We start from the raw sequence: 13,127 nt of genomic DNA, 5'->3' as shown, positions 1-13,127 counted from the left end.
CCAGGCTGGTCTGGAGATAATACTCAGCGGGGCGTCCAGACGAGGCCGCGGCCCCTTTAAGACTGCCCGGCGAGTCCGGGGAGGCGGAGCCCGAGACTACCCCTGGTGGGTGGGCAAGGCGGGACCGGCGGACAACGCTTAGGTGGTTCTAGCCAATAGAAAACTGACTTTGTAGCCTTGCGGTGCGTTGATCTTTTGTTTCCTAGTCTGAATAGGACCGAGAAAGAGGGCGCGCGGGCGGTATTTAGTGACTGAGAGAGAGCCGTGCGTTTCTTCGGCTGAGGGGGTCATGTGAAATGAGCGGGCGGGCAGATGCAGGGCTAAGTGGCGTTGGACTGGTTCTTGAATATGTCTGGGAAAAACGAGAACTTTAGTTTCTGAAGATTAGTAGGGGAGGTGAGTGGAGATTACTAAACCCATTCCCTGACATTTTCCTACTTTGCCCCCTTGGGCAGAGGGTAAACTGAGACACACAGAGGCGGAACACTGAAAACAGAACTGAGACCACTGATCTCTCTGGCCCCTCTTCCCAGAATGAACCCCGATGTTCCCTGTGTCGTGTCACACCCGAGTATCCCTGACATCCCACCCTTCATCACCAAGCTCCGCCCCAGCTGCCCCTCCCCCGAGGATCGGGGGAGGCGACGCAAGTTCTGACGCGGGCGGCAACGGCTAGCAGTCACCGCCTCCAGCAAGTGCCAGATTCCGGCAGGCGGCAAGGAGGCTGTGGTAGCGTTGGCCTCGGAGCTGGCCCTGCGGGGCCCCGGGGGGGAGGGGGAGCCGCGAAGCCCGGGCTGAGGCCGCTGCTGCCGGGCCTCCCCTCCCCCCCGGAGGACGACATGCGGGGGGGTCCGGGCGACGCAGAGCGGCGGCAGCGCTGGGGTCGCCTCTTCGAGGAGCTGGACAGTAACAAGGACGGCCGCGTGGATGTGCACGAGTTGCGCCAGGGACTGGCCCGACTGGGCGGAGGCGACCCGGACCGCGGCGCCCAACAGGTACCCCCCCACAGGGACCCCGGCCTGGCGAGTCTCGCTCGCGCCCTAGGGGTGCCAGGTAATCCGAGCCTCTGAATGGAGCGAGGGGATCCGCCAGGAACTGTGTGTGGCTGGACTCCAGCACCTGTGCCCAGCCTGGGTGTCTTCATTCCTTTCCCCTGCCCACCTGTATCTGGGCCTAACAAGTTCGCTCAAAACAGGGCTAAGAAGCCCAGGGCATGAGGTTTGGCTGGGGTTCCCACCCTCAACCCTGGGGGAGGCAGGGAATGTCTGTCTGAAAATAGAGTCTGATCAGCTTTCCTGCCCACTGCCCCGCACACGCCCTCCTGTGAACTCTGCACAGCCCAAGACATACCCTGCTCCCACCTCCAGGATACACACTCTCCCCCTCCCCCTCCTCTGGGCACCCATTGCCCTTCCAACCAACTGCCCCAGCTTCTATGTTTACATTCCTGCACTTTCTCAGTCGTTGCTCAATGCACCAGGCTGCCACAGCCAGGGACCCAATCCTGTCTGAAGCCACCTTCAGCTGGAGATGCACTGATCAAAGTATGAATTCGCTACTGGGTTCATGCAGGTGTTCCTCACACTGTCACCCCAGATGGCACTGGACTGGCTCCATAGCATCCTGACACCTCCAGTCCAACCTCCCACCTTCCAGGTGGGAAAATGAAGCCTCCACAGCTGCTCAGCTTGGATCTGCCATTGCCCCACATTGCCCAGAGCTGTCTCTACGGGGAACTCCTGAAACTGCCATAGGGAGAGGTTTTTGTAAGAGATGGCTGGGCTGGGAGGACAGGCTTTCAGAGACCAGAGCCCAAGGCTGCCTCCTACTTCCCAGCTCTGTAACCTTGAACCAGTTACTTGACCTTGGAGAGCCTCAATTTGCTGGCCAGGAAAACTGGACAACCAATATTCACTTAACAGCCCTACTGTGGCCTTGGACATCTTACAAAGAAACAAGCTGATGGAGGGAAGCGGTGACATCCCCTGTCCCTGTCTTCTAGGCACTGGGGGCCCTGGGTTCCTGGGGTATAAGCTTGTTGTGCCCTTTCCAGATGGGGGAGCAGCCTTCTAGTGCTCCCTCTGTCCCTTTCCCCCTGCCAGGGCCTCTCCCCAGAGGCTGGTGCTGACCCACATGGCGGGCTGGACCTGGAAGAGTTTACCCAATACCTGCAGGAGCGGGAACAGCGCCTTCTGCTTCTATTCCACAGTCTGGACCAGAATCAGGATGGTAAGGCCCAGAGATGGGGCTCTTGGGGCCTGGAGATGCCAATGGGGTTAGAACTGGTGATGCCAGGAGGAGGCGTGAGGCTGCTTCTCCCTGATGACTCACAGGCTATTTTGGGAACCCTCCTCATTCCCAGCTAGGTGGTTCAGGACCCAGCCAGCACATCCCACCTCCTTTTCTTCCTGGAGTGGGACCTCTATTTACCCTTAGATTTTTCAAAAGGACAAAGATGACCCTATTGCTCCTGGATTTCCTATGCGACAGAGATGCCCCCTTCACCATAGCATATTCTAGGTCTCCAATATCATTTCTTGATCCCTTATGGTATAAGGAGCTCCACAATTAACCCTGCATTCACACCTTCATTCATTCATGGAACAGAGGACCGCCCAACATTGCCCAGTCCTGCTTCTCAGGTTCCACTTGGTCATGGATTCCCCGACACTGCCACAAACCTCACCTTGGGTTTCTGGACCCCCTGGTCTTGGTAGACCACTCCCATTTCAAACTGTCCTGCTCCTCGGTCCCAGGGCCTTGCACACACACACCCTTCCCCACCTTGGTTCCCAGGTCACATCGATGTCTCTGAAATCCAGCAGAGTTTCCAAGCTCTGGGCATTTCTATCTCCCTGGAGCAGGCAGAGAAAATTCTACACAGGTGAGTAGCTGGGGTCCAGAATCCCAGATAACTCTGGTCCCCGGAATCCCTTGGCTACCATGAGCCTCTGGACCCCAGACATAGTACCAGGGCAGGCAGGCAGAGCTGAAAAGTTGAGCTTTGGAGTCAGGTCCATCTTGGGCCAGTTGCTTCACCTCTCTGAGCCTCAGTCTTCCCCACTATGAAATGGCAAACTCTCAGTGCTGACAAGCTTGGTCTACCCCTAAATCCAACCAGAACCCCACTTCAACCCACCCCCAGCCTCAGGTACTGATTCTGTCCCACCCTCCAGCATGGACCGTGACGGCACTATGACCATCGACTGGCAGGAATGGCGTGACCACTTCCTGTTGCATTCACTGGAGAATGTGGAAGACGTGCTCTATTTCTGGAAGCATTCCACGGTGAGGTGGGGGTGGCTTTCCCAGCCTAGTGATGGGACCCTCTTCCTCTTCCCCTGGGGGCCTAGCTCTGGTCTTTCAGGACAAGGAGGGGCTGGGTCAGGATGCTCTAGAAAGAACCACTGGGAGCAGCTGAGGGATGAGACTGCTTCTTTTTCTCCATTTGGAACTCAAGGGACTGAGGACCCATTCAGGGAGGTCTCTGCAATCTCATTGGAGCCCTTTAAACTTGCTGCAGGGCCTCTGAGAGCAGGCTGTGGGGGCTGGGCATGCAGAGAAGAAAGAGTTCACCAGGTGGGGCACCTGGCCTCCACCCTCAACCACGCAGCTCCCCTTTTGGTTTCTAAATGCCTTAGTTAAGGATTCTCCTGCTGAAAAGACAAGTTAAGAAGCCACTGTCTTCAGAGAGTCCAGTGGGATCCACTGGAATTTTGGAGGGGTGCTCTAGTCACCATTTCCTGGGCAGAAATTCCTGAGTAATGCTGGTAGAAACTGATGGCAATTTGGGTGGGATTCATTAGTGGGTTATGGTGACATCTTCTTGGGGGATCCAGAGATTTATGGAGGGCTTTAGTGGGACGTCTAAAGAAGGACTCTAGAGGAGGGGAATGATCCCTGTGAAGGAAATCCTTATGGGATTTGGTGAAGCCCTGGGAGGGGAGAGATCTGCTGGAGTCCTCATATGGGAGGTCCCCTGTAGGATCTTGTATGGCCCTGGAAGGATCTTCTGGGATCCTTCAAAGGGATCCAATTGGATCTGAAGGGATCTTTATGTGGCAAATCCTTCAATGGGATTTGCTCGAGTACCCCAAGGAGGTATATTAGGATTTTACATGGAAGATGACCGACTTGGATGTTTTGTGGGATCTGGTAGGTCTCCTGGGCTCTCCAAGCAAAATTCATTGATGGACTGTCTGGGTGTCCAGGGATTCTTGGAGACACCTTTGTTTAGAGCTGGGTAACATCTTTCTACCCATGCATCCTTAGGTCCTGGACATTGGCGAGTGCCTGACTGTCCCCGATGAGTTCTCGGAGCAGGAGAAGCTGACTGGCATGTGGTGGAAGCAGCTGGTGGCCGGTGCAGTGGCAGGCGCCGTGTCGAGGACAGGCACTGCCCCTCTGGACCGCCTCAAGGTCTTCATGCAGGTAGGGAGCCCTGGAGACACCCACTCCTTCCCCCACACCTGGGTCCTTGGAGAGGACTCCAAGTCACCTTCTCTCTCTGCCCAGGTCCATGCCTCCAAGACCAATCGGCTGAACATCCTGGGGGGACTATGGAACATGATCCAAGAAGGGGGTGTGCGCTCCCTGTGGCGTGGCAATGGGATCAACGTACTCAAGATTGCACCTGAGTCAGCTATCAAGTTCATGGCCTATGAGCAGGTGGGGGCAGTTGTGAGGAGGTATGAGCTAGGGTGTGCAGGGTTGGCTTGATGGTGGGGGTTGTCTGCAGGTCCCCAGGAGTAGGCATCTGCTCTCCTGCATGATGCCCATGGCAGGAGGACATTAGAGGGGATGTCCAAGAGCACGGAAAGCTCAATCCCTGAGGTCCTGCTCACTGCTGCGTCTCCCACCCTCAGATCAAGCGGGCCATTCGGGGGCAGCAGGAGACATTGCATGTGCAGGAGCGCTTTGTGGCTGGATCCTTGGCTGGTGCCACAGCCCAAACCATCATTTACCCCATGGAGGTGAGAAGGAGGGACCCTGACGGAGGCCACATGGCAGGGTGGGGGAGCCTGCAGTAACCATTTCACTTTGTGGTATGGTAAGCATTGAGATTATAACTTTGCCTCTCCTTGATTCTGACTGTAGCTTGTTGCAACAATGCTGTTTCATGTGTAGCCCCTCTGGTACTACACTTTGAGATGTTACTTCTGAGGATGGAAGTGTTGGTTATGACTATTTGGACAGCCACGTTGTGGGGGTTGGCCATTTATGGATACACCTCTTCTAAGGATGTTGATTTCCAGGATGCTTGTTTCCGGGGGAATCATTTCTAGGGAAAACTGTTTTCAGAGAAGTTATTTCAGGTTTCAGGTTGTGTAGTGCAGCAGGCAGGATTCTGAGTGATGGAAAACCCAAATCACATTAGTGAGGTCCAGAGGTGAGCAGTTCAGTGCTGGTGTGTGGTTTCTAAGGGTTAGAGACCCAGATACCTTCCCACTGTCTTGTTGTTCCACCACCTCAGCATGTAGCATCCACTTTGTGGACGAAAATGGCTTCTTGTACTGTGGTCATCACATCCATATTCCAGCTGAGAAAGAACAGACAAAGGAAAAAACATATCCCTGCCTTTAAGGATGCTTTTTGAAAGTCACAGATACCTCTTCTTCTGCTTCTGTTTCTTTGGCTAGGACTTAATCACATGGCCCCAAACCTAGGGAAGCTGAGAAATGTAGTCTTTATTTCTAAAGGCTGTGGGCTATTTCCAGAAAATTATGGTTTCTATTATTAAGGGAGAATTGGCCAAGTTATTGGAAAACTGTTAACAGTGGCTGGTACATGCAACTCTGAGAGGTGTAACCATTTCTAGGTATGGAGATTAAGGATAGCAGAAGATTCGAGAGAGAGTGGGATTTTATTTATTTTTTAATTAATTAATTAATTTGTTTGTTCACTTATTTATTTTTAGAGAGAGGGGAAAGGAAAAAGAGAAGGAGAAACATCACTGTGTGGTTGCCTCTCAACTCACGCCCCCAACTGGGGACCTGATGTGCAACCTGGTTATGTGCCCTGGCTGGGAATTGAACCAGGAACACTTCGCTCGCAGGCCAACATTCAATCCACTGAACCACATAGCCAGGGCTTAGAAAGTGGGATTTTAAATTCACTTATTTACAATGTGTCGCCTCCCAGGAATAGCTATTTCTAGGTGTCTTCATTTATGGATGTAGTGATTCTAGAGGCAGCTTTCCAGGGATAACTGGGTTCTCCCCAGGTACTAAAGACACGGTTGACCCTTCGCCGGACGGGCCAGTACAAGGGGTTGTTGGACTGCGCGTGGCGGATCATGGAGCGAGAGGGACCCCGTGCCTTCTACCGTGGCTACCTACCCAACGTGCTGGGCATCATTCCCTACGCAGGCATTGACCTGGCTGTCTACGAGGTCTGTGAGCAGTCTGTCCCTCCTTTCTTCTTCCCTCTGGGATCTGCCCATGGGCCAGCCCCTTCCTGTGGGACTGACTCAGTTGACCTCTAGACTAAGGGAAACAATCCTGGGGTGTGGAAGCAACACAGACCTGGGGATCCTGGGAACTCTTTCAGGCAGTAGGCATCCTGACTCTTTAACTTACCACTGCAATTCAGCTTTCCAGGGTCTCATAACATGTGATAGTCGGGGCCTACTTTAGCTCACAGAATCATGAGAACAGGCAAAGATGAGCTTCAGAGATACCCATTTTGTCCCAAAACTTGTATTAGACTTGGCCTATATCTCTAGGTCACTGTCCTCAGGGCCCGCCCATTTCAGCATCTGTGTTACCGTAAAATCCACATCCTGTGACCAGCATGTTGGGGCTTTTATCAGAAAAGGCAAAAACAGGGAGTTTTGCTGTTTCTCTTCCAGGGACCTCGTCCATTGCTTCTACCTTCTGATGGGATCACCAGATTTTCCCCAGTTAGCATAGCCCCAGATGTCCTCAGGCATCCCCCAAAATCTCTGTATCCAGGGAAGGGTCAGCTTCACAGGCAGACAACCAAGGGCTCTGCTGTTGCCATCTTGAAATTCCTAATAATTTATTGAAGGAGGAACCTCACATATTTTTATTTTGTACTGGACCCCACAAATTATGTAGTTGGTCCTGATCTAAGATCTTCCATATCTGCCCTCCCAGCACCCAGCATCTTTGCAGCCAAATAAGATGTGGCCATTACTCATTCATTCATTCATTCATTCACTTAAGCACCATATGTGCTGGGCACTGGGCTGGCTTCTGCATGAAATGAGAACAAAACAGCCCTTGCCCTCCTGGACACAATGAACTAGGAAACCAGTCAACTAGAAAATAAGTACTTTTGGATCCTGATACACCCTCAGAAGATAATAAAACAGGATATGTAACCGAAAGTATCAGTGGATAGGAGGGCAGATCTAGGAATATCTCTGAGAGGTGACCTTGAAGCATTGATGAGTTGAACATATATGGGAGGGATGTATGTGTGAACAAGGCAGGGGGCACAGTGAATGCCAAGGTCTGGAAGCAGGAACGAACTGGTTCTTCTGGCAGAGTGGAAGTTGTAAGTGGCTGGAAGCAACTGAAGAGTCAGCAAGGACTCTGAGAAAAGAGTTTGGGTTTATCCCTAGTGCAACAACAAGCCATTGAGAGTTGTGAGCAGAAGTAAGGTGCAACCTTGTTTCATCCATTCTTTACTAAAAAAGGGACTTTGGATGGAGCTCTAAGTAGTTTAAGAAACCCTGTGTCCTCTTGCAGTTTCAAAATCTGTTAGTCCCATAAAGGCTCTGAGAAGTCCCCCTTGTCCATACTTATCTAATCATCGGAACCTCGTTTCAACAGAACCTCTCTTAATAACTCATTCAGCACCTATTTGGCAAATACTGCTCCAGACCCAATTGTGAAGGCAATAAAGGTAAAACACTTGCTTCTCATTTACCCATTCCATACCAGGCTAGACATCACTAATCCATCATGGCACTGAAGTCTGAAATGGGTCTCACTGGGTTAAAATCAAGGTGTTGGCAGGGCTGTGATCATTCTGAAGCCTCCAGGAGAGAATCTGTTTCCTTACCTTACCTAGTTTCTGGCAACCACCTGCATTCCTTGGCCCGTGGGCCCTTCCTCCATCTTTAAAGTCAGCAGCATAGTATCTTCCAAACTCTCTCTCTCTCTGCCTCTCACCTTTGCGTCCATCATAACATATTCTCTGAGTCTTATAAGGACCTTTGTGATGACATTGAACAAACCTGGATGCTCTAGGATCATCTTCCATCTCAAGGTCCTTACCTTAATCACATCTGCAAAGTCCCTTTTGCCACATCAGTTTCCATATTCAAATGTTCCAGGGCCTAGGGCATGGACAGTAGGGGAGCCATCATTCCATATACAGTATTCCCTCACTAATTGCGGGTATTACGTTCTAGACTCCTCCACGAAGTAGGAACCTTACATTTACTTTAGTATTTATATAATATTTTAAGGCTTTATAAACCCTTCCCACACACTTATAAACCATTCCCAGTCCCTTATTAACCTTTCCCACTCCCTTATTAACCTTTTCCACACTTTTATAAACACTACTTATGTTCTTAAACATATTCTGCATTCTTAACCTACGTAACTTTAACAACATACGTATACAATACCGCAAAATCCTGCGATATAGTGTAAAATCTGCAGTAAATAATTAATATTTTTAAAATTCCCGTGATACAGTGAGGCCACAATAAGTGAGCCGCAGTATAGAGAGGGACTACTGTACCATAAAGGGTAGAGGTGGGGACTGAGTGAGAGGGAGCAGGTAAAATGCCTGTGTTGCATCTAGGGGTACAAATGCTGAGCTAGTACCAGCTGTCATGGGATACAGAAACTAGCCCACAAGGTGTGTGAAGCCAGGGTCTTGATGGCAACCACCTCCCGGCTACCCTATTCTCTTCTTCACCTCTGGCAGACCCTGAAGAACCAGTGGCTCCAGCAGTACAGCCATGACTCGGCTGACCCGGGCATCCTCGTGCTCCTGGCCTGTGGCACTATCTCCAGCACCTGTGGCCAGATAGCCAGCTACCCCCTGGCCCTGGTCCGGACCCGTATGCAGGCCCAAGGTGAGGCCTGAGTGGGAGGATGGGACAGGGAACGTCTCACAGTTTGGGTCCCACCTCCCCTTCCCCAGCTCCTCCTCCTGGGTAGGTAGAATCCCAGGCTGGAATCTTCCTGGATTTGGATGGCCTTGACCAAGTCCAAACCTTTCTCAGGCCTCAGTGTACCCATTTGTGACATTAGAACAGGAGCCCTTTGCCCTAACCAGAACAGATGCATCACATGCTGGAAGGGCCCTAGCAATCTTAGCTGGGAGGCTGCTTGGTAGACTTCAGCTAGCATATTCGGGCTGGTGACTTGAGATCTAATTTGCAAGGCTGGGTTAGTGAGGGGAAGGTGAGGAACGAGGTTAAGGAGGGGCAGGGCCAGGCTGGTTATCCTTTCATTGTGTTTCTCTGTATTTTTATTTCATAGGTTCTGTCCCTGTCTCCACCCTATTATACCTGAATCTATTTTGAGAATTTCCTAGGAAATTTTAGGGTTTGTGTTCCATGATTTTTGCTGGGGGGTTATCAGTGCATGGCAGGTGTGGTCCCCCACCTTCAAAGAGCTCACAGGCTGGAGAGGAAGAAAGATGCTGAATAAGCCATTCCACAACTGAGTATGGATTTAGGGTTGAATAAAGGGGAAGAGGAGCCTGACTTAGACTGGGGTGCCCAGGATGGCTTCCCTGAAGGGCTGGTTGCAAAGATGAGTAAGAAGGAAGAGGGTGGGAATCCAATTCCAGGAAGAGGTCACTTCTGTGCCCTCTCCCACTGCACACACTCATACCTGCTCTGTTTTGAATAGTCCCCAAACTTGGGCCCTCCAGATTGAAGTGAAAAGGTGAACAGTCCATTTCAAGGCCAGTAGAAGTCCTGACTCTGAGTGGTAGGTCCTACTATTAGTCTAATCCTCCTCCCTCCTGCTGCAATGGCCACCTGGCCTAGATCTGGGGGGTGGGAGTGGGGAGAGAGGGGGGACCTTTGGCCTGACCTGGCCCCTTATCCCCTTCCAGCCTCCATCGAGGGTGCCCCCCAGTTCTCCATGCTGGGTCTGCTCCGTCACATCCTGTCCCAGGAGGGCATACCGGGTCTCTACCGGGGCATCGCCCCCAACTTCATGAAGGTTATCCCAGCTGTGAGCATCTCCTATGTGGTCTACGAGAACATGAAGCAGGCCCTGGGGGTCACATCCAGGTGAGGGACCCAGAGCCGCCCTCACTAACATCCCTCCTCAATCATGACGTCCTCTACACCTTAGCCACTGGAGACTGACGGCCCAGACAGTGGACCCCAGGTGCCCTCCACTCAAACCACAGGATCCCCATACTTCATCCACTGGGTCCTGCAGCCCACATTCCAGATGCTGGATTTCATGTTTACCTGTCTCCCCACCATCACCACCATACACACACACATTGGGTCTTGGACCTCCATGTCTTACCACTTGATCCCCCACAGTTCAGCCAATGAGTTCTGAAACCCCAACCACAGGAGCATATATCCTCATAACTAAACACCCAGACACTAACTCCCTCAGGCACCACATCCACTGTCCTCATAAAGCACTAGGTCCCAGGTCCCCAACCCCACTAGCAGATCCCAGACATCCATGCTTCAAGCCCTAGATTTCCAAGCGTGGCCACTAGGTTCCGGATATCAAGAAACTCCGGCCAGCAGCTCCTGACAGTGCAATGCTCAGATTCTGAGGCCCCCACCCCTGGATCCTAGATCTCCTAGATCCCTCTGCTTCAACTGCCAGATCCCTACATTGCAGCCACTATACCCTCAACCCCCAACCCACCAGATTCCAGATCCCCAAGGCCTGAGACACTAGATTCTGGCTCCTAAAACCACACATGTGAGAGCCCAGTGGCAGAGCAAGTGGGTCCCAGCAACTGCAGCTGGACACTGGAACCTCACCCACAGGAAACAGACCCTGCCACTTCCAGGCACTGGGTCCCAACCCCTTCGCCCCTGGATTCTGGCCTGAACCCTCCAAGTCACTGGCTCCCAAGCATTCAGATCCCATGTCTAGATCCCAACAGGCTAATCACAGCATTCTGGACCCACAAGTCCCTGTCCCAGATACACATGGTGGGAACCCCAGGTCCTGGCCTCCTGGCTCCAGATACGGCTGGATTCTCCTCTCAAGCTTTGCACTAACACTGGATCCAGCCCCCTCTGCAGCTTGGCTGTACCTCTGGGCTCTATGGAGACACTGCTCCCTCTAACACTCTTCCCCCCAACCTTTTGCAGCGTCTTCCACTCCCCACATTTTAAGCTGATAACCCCCAGAGCCTGGGTCCCTCTAGAGCAGTGGTTCTCAACCTTCCTAATGCCATGACCCTTTAATACAGTTCCTCATGTGATGACCCACAACCATAAAATTATTTTCATTGCTACTTCATAACTAATTTTGCTACTGTTATGAATCGTAATGTAAATATCTGATATGCAGGATGTATTTTCATTGTTACAAATTGAACATAATTAAAGCATAGTGATTAACCATAAAAACAATATGTAATTATATATGTGTTTTCCAATGGTCTTAGGTGACCCCTGTGAAAGGGTCGTTCGACCCCCAAAGGGGTCACAACCCACAGGTTGAGAACCGCTGTTCTAGAGGATCCAGCTGCTCTTTCTTGGGGGCTGGCAATGAGGCAATCTGAGGTGGGGGGCACATTAAGGGACCTCCCCCCAGCCCCAGTACTACCAGCCTTTCCTTGGGCTTCAGAGATGGAAGCCAGGAGCAAGTCTACACAGACCACCCTTCCCCAAACCTAAGCATCCAATTATGCAAAACGAACCAATCCCCAGAACTTACTGCAGGTCTTTTCCTATGGAGAGAAGCAAACATCCCCTTACCCCCTACCCTTGCAACTAACCCAAGCCCAACACTCCCCTATACATTCTGCACTTTATAATTGGATTCTGAGCATAGGACAACTGAGGGACCCCTCCCTCCACTCCTCCCAAGTCCTTTCAGAACTCCATTAAAGGACTACAGAAGAGGAACAAGGATGTTTGTGGGGGGTAGAGGACCTCCTCAAGGCTTCCACCTCTCCCTACCTCCCTGCCTGTGTGTGTTATTTCAAAGAAAAAGAACAAAAGGAAGGAATACATTTTTCTAAGCTCTTTTCATTGTGTTTTTTATTGAAAGGGGTGGGTGGATGTGGGACACCCTCAAACTACTCACAGGGATGGGATATAGACTGTCTTCTATCACTCACAGTTGGAGGAGACCAAGAAATGGCTCCCTTTTGGGCCTCAGCTTCCACACCTGCAAAGTGGAGCAAGGATAAGTCCGTACTCAGGAGCCCTTCTGGTTTTTCCCATATTGTTTCCAATTACGCGAGTGTATTCATTTCTTGGGTCTGTCATCACAAGCTGCCAAAAATGGGGCATATAACAAATATTTAGCATTTTAATCATCTTTTAAAAAATATGGAATGTTTCATGAGTAATATTCCATTGTCTGGGTGGTCAACATTGTGTTGATCCATTCATCCATCAGTGTACAGATTGTTCCCACCCTTTCGCTCTCATGAATAAAAACAACAAAATTGAATCTCTCACAGTTCTAGAAGGTAGAAGTCCAAAATCAAGGTGTTGGCATGTTCATGCTCCCTCTGAAGACTCTAGGAGAGGATCCTTCATTGCCTCTTCCAGCTCCTGGTGGTTGCCAGCAATCCCTGGTTGTTGACTGGGCTTGTAGACCCATTTTCTGCCTGTCTTTACATGTCCAACCTTTTTCCCGTGTGGACTGTGATAGTCACCCTCGAAGACGTCCCCCAATGATTTCTGCCTATGGTATTCATATTTTTATATAATCCCCTCTCTCATTGTACCAGGATGAGTCTGTATGACCCAGAGAATACCACAGAAGTGACAGTATATCACCTCCAAGATTAGATGATAAGACACTGTAGCTTCCATCTTTGCATTTTAAGCTGCTCTGATGTGGGACAATTTGTTATGTAGCAGCAGCTCACTGATACACTTGCACATCCATAGATATGACTTTTCACATATCACATAAGGGATAAAGCCTTGCTATTTTTTATTTTTACTTACTTTGAATTAT

At 50.9% G+C, this 13,127-nt stretch overlaps 1 protein-coding gene across 2 annotated transcripts; it reads left to right on the top strand.

Annotated features, from left to right (window-relative positions):
- The first annotated feature begins 674 nt into the window (after positions 1 to 674).
- SLC25A23 (solute carrier family 25 member 23) lies at positions 675 to 11,345 on the top strand. 2 transcript variants are annotated; one of them, XM_090289491.1, is made up of 11 exons: positions 675 to 995; positions 2,103 to 2,229; positions 2,797 to 2,884; positions 3,177 to 3,288; positions 4,273 to 4,431; positions 4,516 to 4,668; positions 4,866 to 4,973; positions 6,224 to 6,391; positions 8,911 to 9,061; positions 9,846 to 9,926; positions 10,054 to 10,117. In XM_090289491.1, exons 1-10 carry the CDS (start codon positions 840 to 842, stop codon positions 9,875 to 9,877), a joined length of 1,254 nt encoding a protein of 417 aa, XP_090145617.1. In that variant the 5' UTR covers positions 675 to 839; the 3' UTR covers positions 9,878 to 9,926; positions 10,054 to 10,117. The 2 variants fall into 2 exon arrangements, with proteins under 2 accessions (XP_090145617.1, XP_090145616.1); XM_090289490.1 differs by lacking the exon at positions 9,846 to 9,926 and having other exon boundaries at positions 677 to 995; positions 10,054 to 11,345.
- The last annotated feature ends 1,782 nt before the right edge of the window (positions 11,346 to 13,127 follow it).

This window comes from Furipterus horrens, unplaced genomic scaffold (assembly GCF_987537825.1).
Source record: "Furipterus horrens unplaced genomic scaffold, mFurHor1.1.pri manual_scaffold_10, whole genome shotgun sequence".
Lineage (NCBI taxonomy): Eukaryota > Metazoa > Chordata > Mammalia > Chiroptera > Furipteridae > Furipterus > Furipterus horrens.
Note: the sequence above shows the minus strand (reverse complement) of the source record. Positions and strands in the feature narration are given on the sequence as shown.